Source organism: Mus caroli, unplaced genomic scaffold, assembly GCF_978045245.1.
Source record: "Mus caroli unplaced genomic scaffold, Mus_caroli_1 scaffold_11, whole genome shotgun sequence".
Taxonomy (NCBI): domain Eukaryota; kingdom Metazoa; phylum Chordata; class Mammalia; order Rodentia; family Muridae; genus Mus; species Mus caroli.
The window spans coordinates 52,961,077-52,983,086 of record NW_028227266.1 but is presented as its reverse complement, the minus strand read 5'-3'; the positions used below and the strand labels follow the sequence as shown (position 1 = coordinate 52,983,086).

The window sequence follows — 22,010 nt, the reverse complement described above, 5'->3', positions numbered from 1 at the left end:
AGTTCTAATCCCAGCCATGCCTCACTCTCAGATCACGAAGTGAATGGTTAGTAAACATTCTCCCCCGTCACCTCATATGTGATGCCTGGTCAACAGAGCATGCTAAGGGAATATAACAAAGAAAGGTTTTCTTTTTTTTTTTTAAAGATTTATTTATTTATTATATGTAAGTACACTGTAGCTGTCTTCAGATGTACCAGATCTCATTATGGGTGGTTGTGAGCCACCATGTGGTTGCTGGGATTTGAACTTCGGACCTTTGGAAGAGCAATCAGGTGCTCTTACCTACTGAGCCATCTCACCAGCCCAAAGAAAGGTTTTCATTCTCTGTGTGGCTTAAGAGGATCTTACTGGCTAGTTTCCTATGAGATGGCTTTTATTTCTTGGTTAAAAAGTTATTATTTTTGTTAAAATCTCAGTTTCCAATTAGTTATTTATTTTTCCAAATATTAATATTTCCTTTGTGCATCTTATGTGGTTAGGTACAGCAAATTTAATCATTCTTCATTATAGTCTCATCACAGCCATGATTATTCTAAAGGACCTTACTATATTTAATAGGTTCAACTGATCTTAGTCTTTGACCTAAATAAACACTGAAGACATTTATTATTTTTTTAAAGATTTAGTTTTATTTTATATGTATGACTATTTGTCAGCATGTACATGTTTGTATATATGTGAACACGTGTCTGGTAGCTGTGGAGGCCAGTAGAGGGTTGTCAGATCTGCTGGTGCTGGAGTTACAGATGATTAGGAGACATATGGTTGGCTGGAAACCCACCCAGGTCCTCTGAGAAAAGCAGCAAATGCTTTATCCACTAAATCATCTCTCTAGCCTCAATTAGTCTCTTTTGAAATCAATGTCTTGATGGATTTTAGCTTTATTTCCAACTATTGGAGCACAGCAAAACCATAATAATACCAAATTGATATCAACTTTCCTGAATGTGAATTCTACCTATGGCATCAAAAATATCCAATAGAAAAAGAGTTGTAAAGTAATTTGAACATTAAGACCATATAACAATAGAATGATGCAAAATAATCATAAACCAGAAGCAGAAATCATAAAAATTACAATTTGTGGAGCAGTGAGAACAGTACAGCGCTCATCCTAAATCAGACAAAATTAGAACTTAGAGTTGATATTTTAAATACCTACAAAGCTAGAGCAGGAGTTGGAGAGATGGGTCGGGTGGTTAAGAGGCCACATTGCTCTGTTATAGGATCCAAATTCTGTTCCCAAACCCACGTTAACTCTAACTCCAGGGGACCTGATGTTCTCTCCTAGCCCCTGTGGGCACCTCTACATATGTGTGTGTATATATATATATATATACATATACATATATATATATATATATATATATATATATATATATATATATACCCACTCTCATAATTAAATATAAATCAAAATGGTAGATTTTACAAAATGTTGCAAATTTTACTACAACTAGAATCTATCTAAATGTCATTATAAAATCAAAATAATGTGTCAGAAATGGGCCATCTGATTAACAGCTATCACTCATTAAGCACTTAGTACATTGCTGGAACTGGTCTACAAATTTGCATTTAATCTAAGTCTGTAGGGCACACTGCCCAAAGATACCTAGCTAGTAAACACTTATAAACAGGACTATGCACAAGCACTTATCCTTGTACTCACTCCTAAGTGAGTCACTTGCATATACCTGAGAATATTCAGGTTCTGAAGAAGTCTCATCATTTCGAAACAATTTCACAGCTTTAAGGTATTTTTCCATTGACTCAAGTTTGGTTTTGTCAAAACCTAAAAAAGAGGAACAGCAAAATGAAATGTAGTAAAGAATTCTGAGCTCTTGATGACAGCGATGAGAAACTGCAGTGTTGAGCTAAGTCCACCCACTCACAACATCCTTGACTTACACTTGTCTCTTGCTCTGCTTAACCTCGACAGTCTCCACTTAGCAGTCCAGACTGCACGTGGAAACCACAAGGACACACCACACTGGCATGTATGAATGCATGTGTTCACAGCCCGACCGAGTCCACAGCAGATGTTCATGTGAGTAGTCTTCAGAATTCCAGACCCTAGTCTGTGAACTGTGCAGCTAGGCCCTAGACACAAAGCAGCGACAAGCTCTTCCTGTTGTGCCCTGTCTGAAATCAGACCCACTGAAATCATGAGGCAGTAAGTGATTATTGCTGGCTTTGTTCTGGATTGGTCAGGACCTTGTGGCATATAGCATGTGCTCTACCAGAGCTAAGCAGCCCTACTGCTGTTTTATAAACCACTACATTTTAGGCTAGTTTGTTATACAGTTAAAAATAATCACCAGCTACCTTAACTCATATTAGTATGTAAGAAAGGAGGTGAAACAGACTTAGGGTTCAATAAAGACAGTCTAACCCAGACAAGGGTTAGGAGAGAAATGCTCATAAAAGAAAGACACACCCGAGAGCATGAGGACTGGCTTCTCAAAAAAGTATTGTTTTTGTGCATTTTATGGAAAACACATCTTTTCAGGGGCATCATATAATCTGTCTATTATTGGCTGTTCCATTTATTCACTCATAATAATATGCCCACAAACTGAAGAACACAGATTCTCTCTCTCAAAATGTATTTTTCACTTATTTCTAAAGTGGCCCAACAGTGGTTTCTTCATAATGGAAAGGAGACTTACTATTCAGACAACAGTGGTTTTATGAAATACCAAGTATCATTTTGAAGGTGGCTTCTATAGTGATCAGGGTGATCAAAGATCCTAGCCAACCAAGCTACACAGGATCTTGAACCTGCGACCCAAACTGCTTCTCACTCAAAAATCTCTTGTCTGCTTGCAACTCTACTAAGGATAGGTGAGAGCATTGGTATGCGTAAGGAAAGGGTAACATGAACATCAGTAGTTTGAATAATTTCTTTAACACGTGTCAGTGGATCACAAGGGACTGTTTCAAGGAATTTTTTTAGGGACATAAATGAAGATTAGAGTCACTGTTTCAAAATTAACAGTTTGATAACTATCCAATAGCATATATGACATAGTTTATTATAAAGGACTATCAAACAGCTACAGTAGAAATGCAATCATTTTATATTCTCTTACCTGTATGTTCTAAATGCCGTAGTGTCACATTGTCAACAGGGAAAAAGCTGAGGATAGCACCATATTCTGGACACATGTTTGCTATGGTAGTTCTATCGACAATAGATAATTGTGAAACTCCACTTCCAAAGAACTCAACAAACTTTCCAGCCACGCCTACTTGCCTGAGGTGCTTTTAGAGATATGCAAAAACAACACAGCAATGGTAAAATTAGCATGGATTTCTAGAAAAGCAAGTCAGATTTTTTTCTATAAAGTTAAATTTTTAACCAATACTCTTTTATTGTATGAAACAAATTCATTCTAGTTTTACCGGTATTTTAAGAAGAGGAGGAAGAGGAGGAGGAGGAGGAAGAGAAGGATGAGAAGAGGGCATGGTGGCTCTAACCATTAATCCCAGCATCTGAGAGGCAGAGACAGGCAGATCTTTACAACAGCCAGAGCTGTGGTAAAAATGAGATGCTGTGATAACAACAAAATAAACACCTGAATGCTCAAAAAAACCCCAAACCTATTATTAACGTCTCTAAACCAGAGAATATATCTTCAATTCCTCAGAATGCTCACATAGCTGGGAGCCCTTTTTCTTCCTAACAGCACATAAAAGAACTGTGTTCTAACTACTGTTGGCATCCTATAGTTTAAGAAATAATATGAGAAAAACTAGTGATCTTAAAAGTATATGCTGCTGTACAAAACTCTCCTAATTATTAGTATTAGCTTAAATATTTATAGCAACATTATTCTAGGTAAATTCATTTTGGTCAGATTTAACACATGGTTTAAAGTGAATTCCTTCAAAAATCACTCATTCCTACCAAGTAACTGAAACAACTTCTCATCTTTGGGGTTATTTTATTACTTATTTTTACTTTACATGTATTGATGTTTTGGTTTGCATGTGTATTTATGCACCACATTCCTGCTCATTGACTGTAAAAGCCAGGCAAGGGTTTTAAATCTCCTGGAATAGGACTCCAGGCCCCTGATCTTAGTTTTTTAAGATAAAAAGAAAAATAGGGGGCCTGAAGAGATGGCTCAGTGGCATTTAAGGGTATATATTCCTCTTCCAGAGTACCCGAGTTTGGCTCCTAGCACCCATGTAAGGTGGTTCACATTGGCCTTTTAACTTCAACTCCAAAGGGGCCTGAGACCCTTTCCTGGACAGTATAGGCACCTTTTTCATGACCACAAAGGCACACATAGATACAGACATATACATAATTAAAATAATAATGTGAAAATAATCTTGAAAAAAAAATAGATTAGGGCAAATGTTGTCTTCATCAAATTAATGAAGTGTCACAATATATTTTTGGGAAAATAACATGGTTAATCCTATAAAGACCATAAAAAGAACAGGACCAACAGAGAAAAATATATCCAATAAATATACATAATGGATAAAAATTGTCTCACGATAAGCTGCTAACCACACAAATAATACTGTTAAATAAAAACAGCCAGAAAAATCTGAAAATAGTGTGCTTTTAGGATGTCGAAAGAACTAATTTCTTTAAAATCAAAATAGCACAAATTTCTTCCTCTAGGAGTAAATTGTGCATTTCTCAATTTAATGTTGTGACCTTTGCTACCAAGCACTGACTTAATCATCTTACTAAGATGTCAGGTTTTTCCCAGTTAGTGAAAATCCTCATTATGACTACCGAGGAGCTGGCACTACTTTTTACCTTGTGGAGTAGCTCCAGTCATCACATCAGTAATTTAACCAAAACTTCTGAGAAGCAACCCACATTGGAATTGTGTATGAAACACGTTTCAGTGCAAGTATTTTTTAAAAATGGCACTTAAAGTTTGTGAAAAATAGAAAAGTTAGAACTACAATGTTACAACTTATTATTCACTATATTGAACACATGAAGCCAGTGGTTTTTTTTCCCCAAGTTCCAAGAAAGCTCAAAATAATGTTAAAGCTAACAGTGGAAAAGTCTGACATCAAATTTCTACTATTCATATATTTTAAAGCATTATCTAGTAATGGTTTTGAAAGAGACTTTCTTTAAAGAAAAAATTGGGGAGAAGGGTCAGATGGTCCAGGGTGTCCAAACATAAGTCATGGCATATGTACGTGCACACATACAAAAAAAATTAAATATATAATAAAAAGCCTTTTTAAAACTTGAGGGAGGGCCGGGCGTAGTGGCACACGCCTTTAATCCCAGCACTTGGGAGGCAGAGGCAAGCGAATTTCTGAGTTCGAGGCCAGCCAGGACTACAGAGAAACTGTTTCGAAAAGCCAAAAAAAAAAAGGAACTGGAGGGAGGACTGGACTGGAGAGAAAGCTCAAGAGTTAAGAGCACTGACTGCTCTTCCAGAGGTCCTGAGTTCAAATCCCAGCAACCACATACATAGTGGTTCACAACCATCTGTAACAGGATCTGATGCTCTCTTTTGGTGTCTGATGATAGCTACAGTGTACTCATATATGTAAAATAAATAAACCAACCAACCACCTAAAAAAAAAAAGAAGAAAAACCTGGGGATGGGGACTGAAGAAAAAGCAGTTGGTAAAATAGTACAAGTTCTTAAGCACAGGGCCTCAACTTGATGCCCAGAACCCTAGTTCAAAAAGTCAAGCACAGCAGCATATCCTATGATCCAGTGCTGGGAAGCCAGACAGGGAGATCCCTAGCTAGCACAGCCTACTTGAAGAGGTTCAGACCCAGACTCAGGCCAGTGAGAAACAAAGAAACAAAGGCATCAATAGAACAGGTTCTCTACCAGCACTTACACACACATGAATATGGATACACACATACAAATGCACATAACAAAATTCTTTTCTGGAGGATGGCCTCTTATCTCATGATCTTCCAGTCTCATGTCTCAGCCTCTTGAGTGCTAGGAGTATAAACATGTGCCACCACACCTGGCTTCTTAATTAAATACGATAAATGTAACATTTTGTTGTTATTTTGCAAGACAAGATCTCTCTATGTAGTCCTAACTGTCCTGGAACTTGTTATATAGAACAGGCCAGTCAGTCTCCAATTCACAGAGATCTGCCTCCTGTGTGATGAGATTAAAGGAATGTGCCACCACCCCAAGTGTAAATATAACATTCTTTTATTTTTTGAGACAGGGTATCTCTGTGTAGCCTTGCTGCCCTAGAATTTGCTCTGTAGACCAAGCTGGTATCAAGCTCACAAAGATCTACCTGCCTCTGTGTCCAGAGTGCTGGGAATAAAGGTGCACACCACCACTCTCCTACTCCCCACTCAGGTTAAGTGTAACATTTTAAAATCCACATCAAGTTATTTACTGAGGCACTAATACTTGTTAAGGGCATGGACTCCTGGGTCAGAAGCCTGAGTCTATTACTTAGCATTTAGCTCTGTGCTCCTCCTCTGATAAACAATTAGGCTATCTTATTTTCGATTAAAATAATTACAATAATAACTACTTCATAAGCTTGTAATGAGGTCTTCTGATAAATGTGTTCACAGGTTGCAAGTACACAATGATTTTTTTTTTGTTCTTCCAAGTATATATTATATGCTACATTTGTTATATTTACTATGGTAACTTTATGATACAGGTAATATGAGAACTAAGAATGGAGGCATAAATCCAATCCCCAAAATCTCTTGTGGGGCTGCTCCACTTACATAAGATGTCCACTAAGTAAGTCATGGAACAACTATAATTTGAGCTTACCTTTGTAATGCCAAGGACAATATCTATGGATGTAACAAAAGCATTGGATGACCCAGTTAGCTCACATCCAACCACCTCTGGTAAAGTAAGAGTAACTGGCAGGCCAAGCATAACTGCCTCTGTCTCAATGCCTCCAACTCCTGTAAAGAAGGACAAGTGTATCAGCACAATTTAAATCAGCCACGTACCTTCAAAAATCTCCTATGCTTCCTGAGCATGACGTACATAGCATCTTACAAGGAACATACTTTCACTGTGGACCTTGAACCTAAACCTTTTGAAAAGAATGACTCCACTTACATAATTAAGAAAACTAGTATTTTAACCTTATATTAAATGCAATCAGCATTTTCTGAGTTTGCTATGCACTGTTCGATGAGTAACAAACACCAAGATGTGAATACAATCCAGTTTATATCTATCTTAGCTTAATAAATGGAACCCAAGAAAGAAGGGGAAAAAATCCAATAGTTATAATACTCTATAAAAAAAATTAGAGTGGAGTACACCAGTCACCATCAACACTCCTCGGACCTCACCATCATCATTGCGGAAACTGCCTGGAGTGGTGCTGTCAGGACACTGGGCACATTTTTGTTATCAATCACCTTTACTATATAATTTACAAACTATTAAAATAAATCTGTTCTTTTGTTGCTTCAAAAAGGCTCTCCATCCCCTGATTATGTTTTTGGTATCTTTTCCTTTTTTTCTTTTTTTTCTTTGGTTTTTCGAGACAGGGTTTCTCTTTATAGCTCTGGCTGTCCTGGAGCTCACTTTGTAGACCAGGCTGGCCTTGAACTCAGAAATCCTCCTGCCTCTGCCTCCCAAGTGCTGGGATTAAAGGCGTGCGCCACCACGCCCGGCTTTGGTATCTTTTCCTAAAAAGGAACAAAATATACTTACTTACCCCACCCAAGAATCCCCAATCCATTCACCATGGTTATATGAGAATCTGTGCCAACTACGCTGTCTGGGAAGAGCAGGTCCGTTTCTTCAAAAACTACTCTTGATAAATATTCTAAGTTCACTTGATGAGCCATTCCAGTTCCAGGCGGGATGACTGCCACATTCTTAAAAGCTCCTGAGCTCCACTATATTTTGTTTGGATTGAAGAGACACAGTGTTATTAGTGCATTGTGTAACTCTGTATTCATAATCAAGATACAAATAAACATTGACACTAAAACGTTAGCCAACTGCTCAATCTGACCAACTCCAAGTTTATAATAAGTACTAAAAATACAGATATTGAGCCTATGCATTCTCATGAACATTAAACCCAAATTAAGCTGGGCATAGATGTATACCTATAATCCCAGCAGTTAGGAAGATGGAGGCAGAAGAAATTAGTTCAAGGCCTTTCTCGGCTATTTATCAAGCTCTAGGACAGGTACTATGCTCTAAAATTCAAGGAAAGCCAAGGAACAAGACTACCCATGGCTCACGTAAAATACAGCCATTGATTTCATTACTTTTTATTATTTGCTTAAATATGCCAAATATGAGGTTTCCAATTATATGGTACAAGAAAGTTCCATGACTATAAAGCTTTTCCTAATGAAAAATCTCAATCTAAAAACTTTACAGAGTCAGTATTTTATAGATGTTAATCAAGAATTTCCGAAATCATTTATACCTTGAAAAACTGAAGCCTCTCTCGATTTCTGCCAAATTCTACTTCTTGATTTTTTAACACTGTCTCAGGTCTAAAAGGATGAAAAGCTGGTATTAAATACATGTATTATTAAAAAAAAAAAATCATTGCCTTGTGTCTAAGTCTTTACTGTCAACATTAAAATACAAATCTCTGTAAGAATCTCAGACTCAAAATGATTTTCTTTCTCATCAAGAAAGCTCTTTCTACCTTACACAGCATACAAGACAGATACAGAACCATTGCTTTACTGAGTCAGCACCCACGAGTGCTCAGACTGCTGTGGGAAACGGAAGGAAGGAAGGAAGGAAACGGGACAGTGAGTTTTATCAGTGAACGTGTGCACTCTCTCACCCCTTTGGTTCTTGTGCCACTTAAAACGAAGGGAATGAACATAATGACATATGAACATTGCCTTATAGTTTAAAGAGACCTTTTCACAAAGTCTTTTTATTCAACTCACTGAAAACAAGAAACCTCTGCTTCATGTTTAAGTAGATTATGTGGGCTATAAATACAGCTTACAGGAATGTATGACTTAAAACCGCCCAAGTTTACTTCAACTAACAGCTTGTGACTTTTCTAGGGTTATCAATAAAAGTTATTTGTATGTAACCTGGGTTCTAAAAATTTTAATTGTTTGTGAACTTTTTAAAAAGCAAAGCTTATTTTAATAACTGACAGCCAAGTGAATTTTATAGCCACAACATAGTCTAGAGGTTTTACTCCATTCTTTGGGAACAGTATTCTAAAGTCACATCTATTAGTTCATAGCACTTGGTGCTACAAAATGTCTTTTGTGTGTTAGATTATAACATGATTTCAAATTAGACAGCTGTCAGGGGCCAAATGGTAAACTTCCAACTATCTAACTTTTCTATTTCTTCTTCAAATTTACAATTAATACTTTACTGATGCATTTACAAACAAAAATAATCAGGAAAAATGGTTATTAAGAAGTTATTTCATAAAACTGTTGGAACTGTACAGCAAAACTGTCAGGGTATATTTAATCCTTAGGAAGGGCATTAGGTTATTACTATAACCTAAAGTTTTATAGAAATACTAAGCAAAGGATTTAGAAATACAACTTCAAAGATCCACAAAGACGACAAAATTACCGTATCATCTGGCATTTATCATGCATATGTATAATATTTTTCTTAGCAACTTAAAACTTTAAATGTTTTAATACTTCTTAAACCAAAAGTATATTTGTTTACATGTTTTTATTTAACTATTATGTGTATGTGCATGAATATATGTCTGAGCACCACATGCATGCAGGAGCTTGCAGAGGAAATTGTTGTGAGCTGCCATGAATTCTAGGAATCAAACCCCAATCCTCTGCAAGAGGAAGAAGTTCTCTTAACTATTAAACCGGGGGCTGGTGAGATGGCTCAGCGGGTAAGAGCACTGACTGCTCTTTTGAAGGTCCTGAGTTCAAATCCCAGCAACAACATGGTGACTCACAACCACCCGTAACGAGATCTGACTCCCTCTTCTGGTGCGTCTGAAGACAGCTACAGTGTACTTACATATAATAAATAAATCTTAAAAAAGAAACAAACAAAAAAACTATTAAACCATCTCTCCAGCTCTGTTTACTAAAATTTTTTTAAAAGCTAATAACTGAGTAAGAGAGCACAACTTAGCAACTTTATCGAATGTAAGAATGGTGGCACACATTTTTTATGATAATACCTGGAAGGCTGAGGTAGGAAGACTATATCTAGCATTATAGAAAGCATTATCAGAAATGTAATTGTGACCATTGCATACACTAGCAAAATTCTGCTGAAAGGACCCAGATATAGCTGTCTCCTGTGAGACTATGCTGGGGCCTAGCAAACACAGAAGTGGATGCTCACAGTCAGCTATTGGATAGATCACAGGGCCTCCAAGAGGAGGCTAGAGAAAGTACCCAAGGAGCTAAAGGGATCTGCAACCCGATAGGTGGAACAACATTATAACTAACCAATACCCCGGAGCTCTTGACTCTAGCTGCATATGTATCAAAAGATGGCCTAGTCGGCCATCACTGGAAAGAGAGTCTCATTGGACTCGCAAACTTTATATGCCCGAGTACAGGGGAATGCCAGGGCCAAAAAGTGGGAGTGGGTGGGTAGGGAGTTGGGGGGGGGGAGGGGTATGGGGGACTTTTGGGATAGCATTGGAAATGTAAATGAGGAAAATACCTAATAAAAAGTATTAAAAAAAAAAAAAAGAAATGTAGTTGTGAAAGCAATACAACAGTAATCAGGAGAAATGTGATTTTCTTAACTGAAAAATAACCTGGCACTAAAACTATTAACAGAAACAATGTCATACTCAGGCACTGGTTGCAAATGAAAAGGACACAAGACAGGTGTATTCTCAATCTGTGAAGAAAATGTTCCTGAGTTCCGGCTTAGTTCTCCAGAATCACACGATCCCCGGCAGGTAGTCTGGCCTCGACACGGAAGCTTCTTAGGCTGCACTTTTAGTGGAGAGAGCTTTCCTGCTTTCTGTAGGTCACCACCTCCAGGATTTGGTGCATTCTGTATTGCACTATTATTTCAAAAAGGAAACAAAGTAATAATTTACAAGTAACAAGAACTTTAACTTAAAAAAATTCACATCATCAAGACTATCTGGTGCCGGGCGGTAGTGGCCTTTAATCCCAGCACTTGGGAGGCAGAGGTAGGCAGATTTCTGAGTTCAAGGCCAGACTGGTCTACAAAGTGAGTTCCAGGACAGCCAGGGCTACATAGAGAAACCCTTTCTCGAAAACAAAAAAAAAAAAAAAAACAAAAACAAAAACAAACAAACAAATAAAACAAACAAACAAAAAGAAACAAAACAAAACAAAACAGACTATCTGGAAGTGAAAGATGTTCAAATCGCATAAAGTGGCAGATGCCTGTAATCCCAGTGCTTGAAAGGCATGAGGACTGACAGGAACAAGGCTAACCTTGGCCACACAATGAGATACTGCCTCAACTCTCTCAGCCATCCCACATTAAAGTAGCTTTTATTCAGGAGGGTTATTAAAACATAATCCTAAATATCCCATGCAATAACACATCTCTCTGACACTCCAGATAAGGTAAGGAGAGGAAGAGCAGATATGAATTTCTTTTAATTTGACATGCAAAAGAAGGAAAGATGAGTCTGGTAAGTATTTTAAGTCTTTGAGACAGAATCTCACTATGTAGGCTTTGCTGGCCTGAACTCCTTATGTAGAGCCTTGAACTCAGATCCACCCCGTCTCTGCCTCCTAAGTGCTGTGATTAAAGCCACACTTGGCATAATTATTTTATATGCTCTATACCAATGTGAAAAACTCTGAGAAAGTACACTATACTTTTTTTCCACATAACTTAAAGAACACAGATTTTTTTTTAATACATGGTATCAACTCTCTCAAGAGTTAGGATAAATTCCAGAATCATTCCACTACTGTAAGGAATGTAAAAAGAAACATGGCAGAGACCAGAAAGCTGCTCTAGTATGTCCTTTGCCAGTGGAAGGAGAGCAAAGCTTTAGCAGACTCAGCATTTCCAGTAAGTAGTTAGAGACAAAGCCTTAAGATTTATTCTAAAAGGTAAGCAACTTAAAAGTCAAAATGAAGCTGGCTGTGATAGTGCACGCCTGTAATCCCAGCACCTGGGACGAAGAGGTAGTTTATAAATAGGGTTCAAGACCAATCACAACTAAATAGCAATATCCTGACTCAAAAACTTAAAGAGAGAGAGAGAAAACTTAATTCAGATATTCATTCCAAAAAGCAAGTTATAAGCCTACTTCTATCAAGCCTGGTAACAGAAATACACAAATATGAAAAGGAACTTTAAACTCAAAGTACAGAAAATCATACCAATCCATGAGTTCCTCTGGGTTTTCTTTAATGTGCTAGTCAGTTCTGAGCACAATGGGCTTTACTCTGGGCCAGAACTGCTATTCCCTACCTCTACACTACCCACTTCACTACCAGTTAACTAGTGCTACTGTCTTCACACATGTCTGTATTGCAGTACCATTTACTGAAGTCAATCTGTAAAGAGTGGTCCACTGTGAGATCTGTTGGACAGGCAGGGTGGACTTTCTTAGGATCACCTCCAAGAGTTTTCACTGCCTCCCTCATAGCAGCAAAATCCACCATTGCCGGTATTCCACTGAAAGATAAACAACAGTCAAATTATGGGTCTAATCGCTTAATACTCACTTGTTATCATTTTTTAAAAAAATCTCTTTTTTGTTTGTGTTTATTTTTTATTATTTTGATAATGATATAAATTTAGATGTATCCCCAGTCTAGTAAGAATTAACACTGAATATTATCTGAGAACTTCAATGCTCAGGAGTAGAACTGCCAAAAACAGAAGAGATGACTTTTGGAGGTATAAATGAACAACAGAATTGGCTGTGTGATTCCTTCCTGTAGGTCCTTCCCCTACAGTCCTTGCAGTATCTCAAAAAGCTATTCATAATAGCCTTTACCATTTTACATTCATCCATCTGTGTGTGTGTGTATGTGTGTAAAACAAACATGTACCAAATTACTTCAATATTCTTCATACCAAGGATACAAGGCAAACAGGACACATTACTGATTACAGAACAGTAATGTGTATATTAAGCAGCAACATATGGGAGCTACCACACATTAGTGATCAGTGGCACAGAAGCTAGGCTTGTATAACTCTGAGTGATAACAGGGTGCTCTCTTCCAACATTTATTGTAAAATTCACACTTCGAATAAATATCCCATAAACAGGCAGAACAAGAAGGGTCAGTCTTTCAGGATACTGTGAAGAATCTGAATTTTATTCTGTGATGGAAGGCAATATAATGGAGGAATTAATGATAACTTTAGATTTTTTTAACCACATCATTCCATACTGGGGTTTCACACGTGGGAACAAGGCCATCACATTAGAGACTACTGTATTGTCAATACAATGCTGTCACTTACGTGAAATCTTGAAGAACAACACGGGCGGGGAAAAAGGGCACTTCAACATTGCTCTGTTTGGTTTTCCAGTCCAAAATGTTCATAACATCTTCCTTTTTCATTAAAAAGCCATCACAATTTCGTACAGCAGCTTCCAATAGGACCCGTATTGAGTAAGGCAGAATATCTGATTCAAGATAAAATATTACCGTAAACAAGAAGTCATGTCTACCCTCTGTAAAAAGTACAACAGTAAAAATACATATTGAAAAGCATGGAGTAGAAACTAAATACAGTAATGAAGACAACCCTATTGTCCCAGCTAGTCTCAATTGTGAATTTGGCACAGCCTGGGGTCATCAGCTGAGGTATTGCCTAGATCAGATTAGCCCATGGGTATACATATTGGGGATTGTCTGATTATCAACTGGTATAGGAAGATCTAGCCCACTGTGGACAGTCAGTCTTGGGTTGGACAAGAAAGTGAGCCAGAGTGTATACCAGAAAGCTGTGTTTCTCCACAGATTTTCTTCAAGCTCCTGCTTGAGTTCCCATCCTAAAATATGGGCTGTGACCTGGAATTGTAAGATGAAATAAACCCTTTCCTTCCCTTAGTTACTTTCAGGCATGGCAGTTGTCAAAGCAACAGAATAAGATTAGAACACCTGTTACACCTTAAAATGCAGGCACCACTCAGAGTGACCCGGAAGGAGGGTGAAGCCCTCTCATCCTGTCAGTCATGACTCCAGTGACACACTTCCTCCAGCAATGCTGCACCACTTCCCTAAACAGGGGTAAAACTGGGAACCAAGTGTTCAAGTACCTGAGCTTATGGGAGACACTACTCACTCAAATACCACCACACACAGGAAATAGAGAGATACTTTTTTTTCTTTAATTGCAATGTTGGGCCAGGCATGGTGGCACATGGTTTTTTTGTTTTTTTGTTTTTGGTTTTTTCAAGACAGGGTTTCTCTGTATAGCCCTGGCTGTCCTGGAACTCACTTTGTAGACCAGGCTGGCCTCGAACTCAGAAATCCGCCTGCCTCTGCCTCCCGAGTGCTGGGACTAAAGGCGTGCGCCACCACGCCCAGCTGTGGCACATGTTTTTAATTCCGGTACTTGGGAGGCAGAGGCAGGCCTCTGTGAGGCCAGCCTGGTCTACAGAGTGAGCTCCAAGGCAGCCTGGGCTACAAAGAGAAACCCTGCCTTGAAAACACAAAAATAAAAAACAAACAAAACAAAAACACAATGTTTATAATCCACAAGAGCCTAAGGAAGGAGCCAAATACACATAATTTTGAACAGTGTGAAGTGGATATAGAAGTCTGGCTATGGACTAGGCAGACCAAGCACCTAGAGCTTTCTTAGTGGGTACAGTAGAAGCTGGACAACTATGTAGCATAGCTTCAAAATTCCAAGTCAAAATTATCTTCAGTCCTGAAATTTATATACATTCATTTTATCCCCTTGGTGTCTTCCTTATTTAAGTAGTTTGTGAAAGACATGTTCTATAAAACAAATATAAACAAAAATATGAAAACTAGAAAGTAGCTTCCAACAGAGGTGGAAGGGTAAAGAGACTCAGAGCACTAGCTGATAGAGACAGTGTAATCAGTTCTCAACTGGAGCAAAGATGAAGTCTAAATGCAGTGCTGCTAAGAAAAGGGGTGTAGGGAAAATGACAGATTATTTGATTATCCAATCAGGAGCATAGACCTTCTGGAGACCAGACATACTGATTATGGGTAAGGACAAAGGAAACTTAGGAAACTGAAAAAGGAAATCATTAATTCCAGGCCAAAAAAAAAAAAGAAAGAAAAGAAAAAGAAAAAACCCCACCTCCTTTCAGACCCCTTTGTTCTTTCATCCTATCTAAAAAACACCAACCCTGATGCTAAGTTATCTTCAAGTTGAAACACTACCTCCTTGAAGGGAAATGAAGCTTGAAAGAACCAGGAAGCTTATGAGACTCTCACCAAGCTTGATCTATTGGTTGAAGAGACATGCAATGAAAGCAAAGGAGGTTGAGCCTGAGGCACACCTGGTGACGGTTCCAAGATGGCTAGCTTTCTCTACATGCTATGGGAAGAGTATGCCTCTTTGATAAATATGGTCTGAAAAAAGTACAGGGATAACCTCAAATGGATGATCAATTACAAAATATATTGCAGTCCCTGAAAACAGCTCAGATTGAGATGGGATCAAAAGCAGATTGTTGCAGGAGTTTATTATGGGGCCTTTCTGCCATGAAAGAACTTGATCATTTACTATTTTAACTAGAACTTTAGAAAAAACTGAACAGATATTCTTCACATTAGCCAGACTTGACTGGAGGATAGAAAAATGGAAGAAACAAATAGAAGATGAGATGGATGGCATGGCATTTCTTATAGCTGGCAAGAAGCATAAGAGAAGTAGAATACAATTAAGATCTATGCTACAAAGAACCCTTTATGGATCCAAAGACTTGGAACCCATGGGGAGAACCAATCTGAGAATGGGTTGGAAGAGAATGAGACAGAAATGAATAGAAGATACCCCTTCAGTCTGACTGACCTTTACTGGAGAGGAAGGAAAAGCCATGATTCAATGTGCAGAAAGTGGCCTTACTAGTGGCCCAGTGAAAGAAACTATGATAACCAGGGAATAATAGCCTTATGAACTGCCTTGAATTAAGAAAAGACTTTTTAGGAGCTGGAGAGATGGTTCAGTGGTTAAGAAAGACTTTTTTTTTTTTTTTTTAAGAAAGACTTTTTAAGCAAATGAAAGAATTGCTCACAGCTTGGCTTGTAAGGCTGTGGGACATGGATGTGGGTGGCAACGTAAATGCCACAGAGGCAAAGAAGATGAGTAATAAAACTACTCATCTCTTCTTAAAACAAAAGCTGCACAACCTGAGGTTCTAATAGAAATGTGGTGGTTTGAACAGGTTTGGCCTCCACAAACTCATGTGCATGAATGCCTGGCCCACAGGGAGTAGCACTATTAGGAAGTATGGCTTTGTTGGAGTAGGTGTGGTCTTGTTGAAATAAGTGTGTCACGGTAGGGGCAGGCTTGAGCAAAGGGTCTCCTATGCTCAAGCTACACCCAGGGTGGCACGTAGTCTACTGCTGCCTTCAGATCAAGATATAAAACTCTCAGCTCCTTTTCCAGCACCATGTCTGTTGCCCCATTTCCCATATTTAGTCTATGATAATGTACTAAACCTCTTAAACTATAAGCCAGCCCCAATTAAATGTTTTCGTTTTACAAAATTGCTATGGTCATGGTGTCTCTCCACAGCAATAAAACCCAAACTAAGACAATAAGGAAAATCAGTCCCTAGTGGATCTAATATAAACCATGAAAGGTTTATACGCTCTGATAGGTCTTTCTCATGCACAACAGTTCCTGAAAGCAATAAACAACAGCCATTACTAAAGAAACTGGACTTCTGAGTGACAGTGTACGATGTTCAGCTCTCTGGGCCTGATAAAATTGTGCACAGAGAGTTAGGAAAATGAAGTTTCTGTGCCTTTGCTGAGCTCTATAATAAGATGTAGTCGTGAGGAAATAGAAGAGTCTCTAGAGGATCTGAATGACTTAGAACAACGTACAAATCAGGTTTATAAAGTGCTAAAGCAATGAAGGGGTGATAAAAGGATAAAGCAGATAAAGGGGCCTCTCTAGGCCCAGCTTTGAACAGAGCTGGTATTCCTAGGGGAAAAACTAACAAGAAGCCCAACAGTGCTTGTGAGCCTCTGGAAGACTTTAAAACCAGAGCAACAATTCATCAAGAGGTAGGGGTATAGCTGAAAAGACAAAGTTCATCTTAAGAGTGGGTAGTTATGGGCTGGAGAGATGGTTCAGTGGTTAAAAGCACCAACTGCTCTTCCAGAGGTCCTGAGTTTAATTCCCAGCAACCACATGGTGGCTCACAACCATCTTTAATGGGATCTGATGCCCTCTCCTGGTGTGTTTCAAGAGAGCAATGGTATACTCATACATAAATAAATCTTTAAAAAGAAAAAAGAGTGGGTAGTTATTCTCCCTATACCCTGAGCATACTTAAATTACATAAGTTGACTGTATATGTATAGTATATTGGGGAAGGGAGACTGCCTGAGGATTCAACGCTAGCAGAAAAACTAAGCTCCACTCTCCCTTTCCCTGGGCAAGAGGAGCAGCAAAACTCATATCATCTAGTTCATGAGGTATGCAATAACCCAATGACAACATCCCAAGATGAAAAAATGCATGACTGCTAATGAAGAGCAACTGCATTACAGAAAGCCAAACAAGGTGGCTCTCATCCATGATGCAGAATCTACAGGCAAACTGTTAACTTTCTTGGAAAGATACAGGTAGGCCTTAAGAGATCCTGTCCATAGTCTGATTATACATATATGTGTGTGTGTGTACAATATATATGTAATATATATATTAAGATTACATATGTATATTATACATACACACACTCATACACACATATATGTATATTTAAATGTACATAATGCTAAGCATCTTACAGTTTTGGAAAAGCATTGGAAAGAACAGTAAATCAGCAGCTAGAGTTTGAAAAAAACCCTATGTGGACTGGAGGGAGGATGGGGGGAGGGGGGAGGATTGGGAGAATGCCCAGAAACCATTATTATTTACAAATATGCCAAGGGCAAGTTATCTCCCTATAAGCTGCTGGTTAGGCAGGCCCAAGCCATAAAAGCTATTACCACCGCTACTGGTTCCATATGAGAAATGGATAAAACGGTCACTTGACATACCTGCTTGGGTATGGACCTGACCACTGTACAATGAACATACCATTAGTAAATAGTGGCACTGACTGTCACTGATTTCTAATTTGATTCCATAAGCAAGGGCCTATGTTTGGTTTGTAAGCCAGGACCTGTGGCTACAGAGGCCATATGCCCTGGTGGGAACTACTGTTTTTGTGGCTACTGTTTTTAAAACAGACGTTAATGTGCCTGTAAACTGCCTCCTAGACATTTTGTATTTACTACTTCTGTTAGTTAATAGAGGGCGTTCTTTTAAATTTTTTTTGCAGTGGGTGGTGGTTACTGTAGAGACTCAACTAGTCAAACTGCCAAGAGTAAGTGACTATTCCTATAGCATAGTGGCCCAATGCTAAGCTATACATAGGAGAAAATGAGACATCCACATTACACCCTTCATCTCTACCCAAGATCAGGAAATATTGCTACAAAGGGACTGGAAAGAATGTAAGAACAAGAGGAAGAGATAAAAATATTATGTAGCTGTATCCTTCATATTGAATAAAACATTCTCTCCTGGAAAGAGGTTTAGAAGACTCAGGAAGGGAACTAAACTTACAAAAGTCACAAGACCCTTCCTATAAACAGTAAACAACTGCTGAAGAGAGGAGACTCTTCTAGAGCAGCTTTATGAGCATGCCATGTCCCTCCCTGTAAGTGACTCAAATAACCCCCTGGTTCACCAACCGTGACTGGAGTGGAACTGTCTCTGTGGTCTGTTGCCAGTACTCTATCTGGAGTGAAGAAGCATTTGTTCAAGTTTCCCCAAGAAAAGTCACATAACACTTAGCTTTTCAGCATTTTCAGTTGGTCTGTATCACTTCTCTAATTCAAGAATTGCTAATTTAAACAAAATAATTAAATTGAGACATATTTCCCATATCTTATATTCTTTACCCTTTCCAAGTGAGCAACTAATATTTTTTAGTAAATGTGACAGGTTTTACAATTAGCATCATAAATGAGTTTTGGTACAGTTACATAAACTAGCTTTCCTCATGCCCATTTAGTGTTAATCCTTATACCTTCCTCTCCAACCCCAGGACCCCTACGAGTATTTCTCTTCATCTTTTCTAGACAGATGGAATAATGCAAAAACATCTTTTTTGTCTGCCTTTCTTTTCATTGAACTTTCTTTTAGAGTTCATTCCTACTATATTATGTATCTTTAACAGTTAATTTTCTTTTATTAAATTATATTACACACCAAATTGTGCTTTAGTTGAGGATATTTAAGTCATACAAATTTTAGCTCTGTGAACACTTCCTAATATTAGCACTTTGATTTTTTTCTTGGGTAGAGATAAGAATACTATGTACAGGGTTTAGCAGTTAAGAGTACTGAGTTCAACTCCTAGCACCCAGTCTGTAACTCATGACCATCTGTGATTCCAACTCCAGGGGATCCAACACCCTTTTCTGGCCTTCACAGGCACCAGGCATAGACATACATGTAGGCAAAATACCCAAATACATAAAATAAGATTAAAAACATAAATTTTTTAAAAAAAGAATACCGTGTATATACAATAGTTAAATCATATGATAAGTTCATGCTTAACCATTTGTTCATTCATTTACTAGTGCTAAGGAGGGATGAAACCTGGCACTTATATGTGCTAAGCAAACATGCTATCACTGAGCTACATTCCAAAATCCCTAGCTTTTTAAGAAACAGCCCACTAGCTTCCAACTGGTGGTATTCTTTTATATTCCCACAAGTAATAAATGCAGTTTCTATATCTCTATATTTTCCTTAAAACTCATTTTTGTCTTTGACATCATACCTACTATACCTAGTTAAGAGTTCTAATAGCCTCTCAGCAAGTCAACAAGGTTAACAATTTCCTCCTGGAAACAACTTTATTTCTTCAGACTCACACAACAGCTTAGCTCTCTGCAATTTTCTCCCTACCATGTTATTGAAAGACAATTTTCTATGCCTTCTAAATGATTTGCCAAAAGGTACTAGTTTTCTTTGTTTCAAGCTATGCTCCTGAAGATGGCTTAAGAGACTGGCCTTGAAAGACCCTTTATAGCAGTGGTTCTCAACCTGCAGGTCATGAGCCCTTTAGCAAACCTCTATCTCTAAAAATACTTACAATTCATAATAGTAGCAAAATTATAGTTATGAAGTAGCTAAAATAACTTTATGGTCGGGGTTACCACAACATGAGAAGCTGTGTTAAAGGGTTGTGACATTAGGAAAGTTGAGAACCACTGCTTTAGAGCAAAGAGTAGATATGCTTACTGCCCACTTTAAAGACTCAGGTCTCAGGGCTGAAGAGATGGCTCAGTGGTTAAGAGCACTGACTGCTCTTCCAGAGGTCCTGAGTTCAATTCCCAGCAACCACATGGTGGCTCACAGCCATCTGTAATGAGATCTGACGCCCTCTTCTGGAGTGTCTGAAGACAGCTACAGTGTACTCATATACATAAAATAAATAAAAAAAATCTTTAAAAATATTATTTAAAAAGAAATGTTCAGGTTCCATCAGATCTGTTTCTACACGTTAAGAAACCAATGTAGATGTAATCAACTTTTATTTTTAAAGATGTATTCATTTATTGAGTACACTATGGCTGTCTTCAGACACACCAGAAGAGGGTGTCAGATCCCATTACAAATGGTTGTAAGCCATCATGTGGTTGCTGGGAATTGAACTCAGGACCTCTGGAAGAGCAGTCAGTGCTCCTAACTGCTAAGCCATCTCTCTCCAGCCCTGTAATCAACTTCTTAACCAATCTTTAAATTTAGCAGTTCTTATTGAGGCTTATGTCTCACTCATTAGTGCTCTCCCTAGAGGTCTTAGCTGCTCCCGTGGCTTCGATCACACCTAACTATCCACCTTACACACACACTCCTGCGTGGAGATCTAACCCATTTGACTCCACCAACAATACAAAAATATTTTCTGCAGACCAGAATGGTCTTCTAAGCTTCAGAACTACACGCTTAGTTGCCTCCTGAAAACCCACTCTTAAGTTCCCACTCAAGTGATTTACTCTATGCAATGGCTCCTTACTGCTACCTCTGCTTTATCACATCTGTATCAACACAGCATCACAGCTGGGCCTGGGCACAAGTCTGTAAACCCAGCTACTCAGGAGGCTGAGGCAAGAGCACAAGTTTAAGGCCTGTCAGACTAGAGTTGAGTTCAAGGCCAGTGTGGTCATCTTATTGAGATCCTAACTCAGAATAAAAAATGAAGGATGGGCAGAAGTAAAGGTTCAGTGTGTGACTTGCCTAGCATGCTCAAGGTCTCAGGTTCAATTCCCACTACAAGGAGTTTTAAAAAGAAGCATTGTTCTTTTCGTTTTGGTTTTCAAGACGGGGTTTCTCTGGGAGACTGTCCTAGAACTCTATTTATAGACCAGGATTTGTAGACCAACTCACAGAGACTCACCTGCTTCTCTGCCTCCTGAATGCTAAGACCAACAGCATGGACCACTATGTCCAGATGAAGCAGTGTTCTTGTCACATCTGTCTACTACCACCACTCAGAGTCCAAACTCTTAACAACCTTTATGCCTGATCTACACTAGTGCTTTCTAAATGTGATCGTAGAACTCCTGAGATTCTAAAGACACTGTTTTGGTTTTTTCCTTGTTAGCATTTTGACCTTTTTGGTGATTTTTTTTTAATTTATTGCTGTGGGGGAGGAGGGAATATATGTGCCCAGTATGATCATGGAGGCAGAGACGTAACCTGCAGGAGCTGGTTCTCTCCTGTACCATGGAGAACCTAGGGGTCAAACTTGGGTAATTAGGTTTGGCAGCAGGTACTTTAACTGAGGCATTTTACGTGCCCGATCCCCCACCCCCAGATGGCTTAAAACCAACAGTGAAGCTAGCCTTAACAGCT

At 38.5% G+C, this 22,010-nt stretch overlaps 1 protein-coding gene across 1 annotated transcript in view; it reads right to left on the bottom strand.

The window, feature by feature from the left end:
• The window catches only part of Ireb2 (iron responsive element binding protein 2), a 47,535-nt gene that overhangs the window by 17,950 nt on the left and 7,575 nt on the right, over nucleotides 1–22,010 (bottom strand). The window contains exons 3-10 of the mRNA XM_021171452.2: nucleotides 13,392–13,557; nucleotides 12,453–12,590; nucleotides 10,765–10,983; nucleotides 8,416–8,485; nucleotides 7,687–7,870; nucleotides 6,777–6,916; nucleotides 3,099–3,270; nucleotides 1,701–1,798 (exon numbers count right to left, since the gene is read on the bottom strand). Coding sequence (XP_021027111.1) covers nucleotides 1,701–1,798; nucleotides 3,099–3,270; nucleotides 6,777–6,916; nucleotides 7,687–7,870; nucleotides 8,416–8,485; nucleotides 10,765–10,983; nucleotides 12,453–12,590; nucleotides 13,392–13,557 — 1,187 coding nt within the window. The remainder of the gene's footprint in view (nucleotides 1–1,700; nucleotides 1,799–3,098; nucleotides 3,271–6,776; nucleotides 6,917–7,686; nucleotides 7,871–8,415; nucleotides 8,486–10,764; nucleotides 10,984–12,452; nucleotides 12,591–13,391; nucleotides 13,558–22,010) is intronic.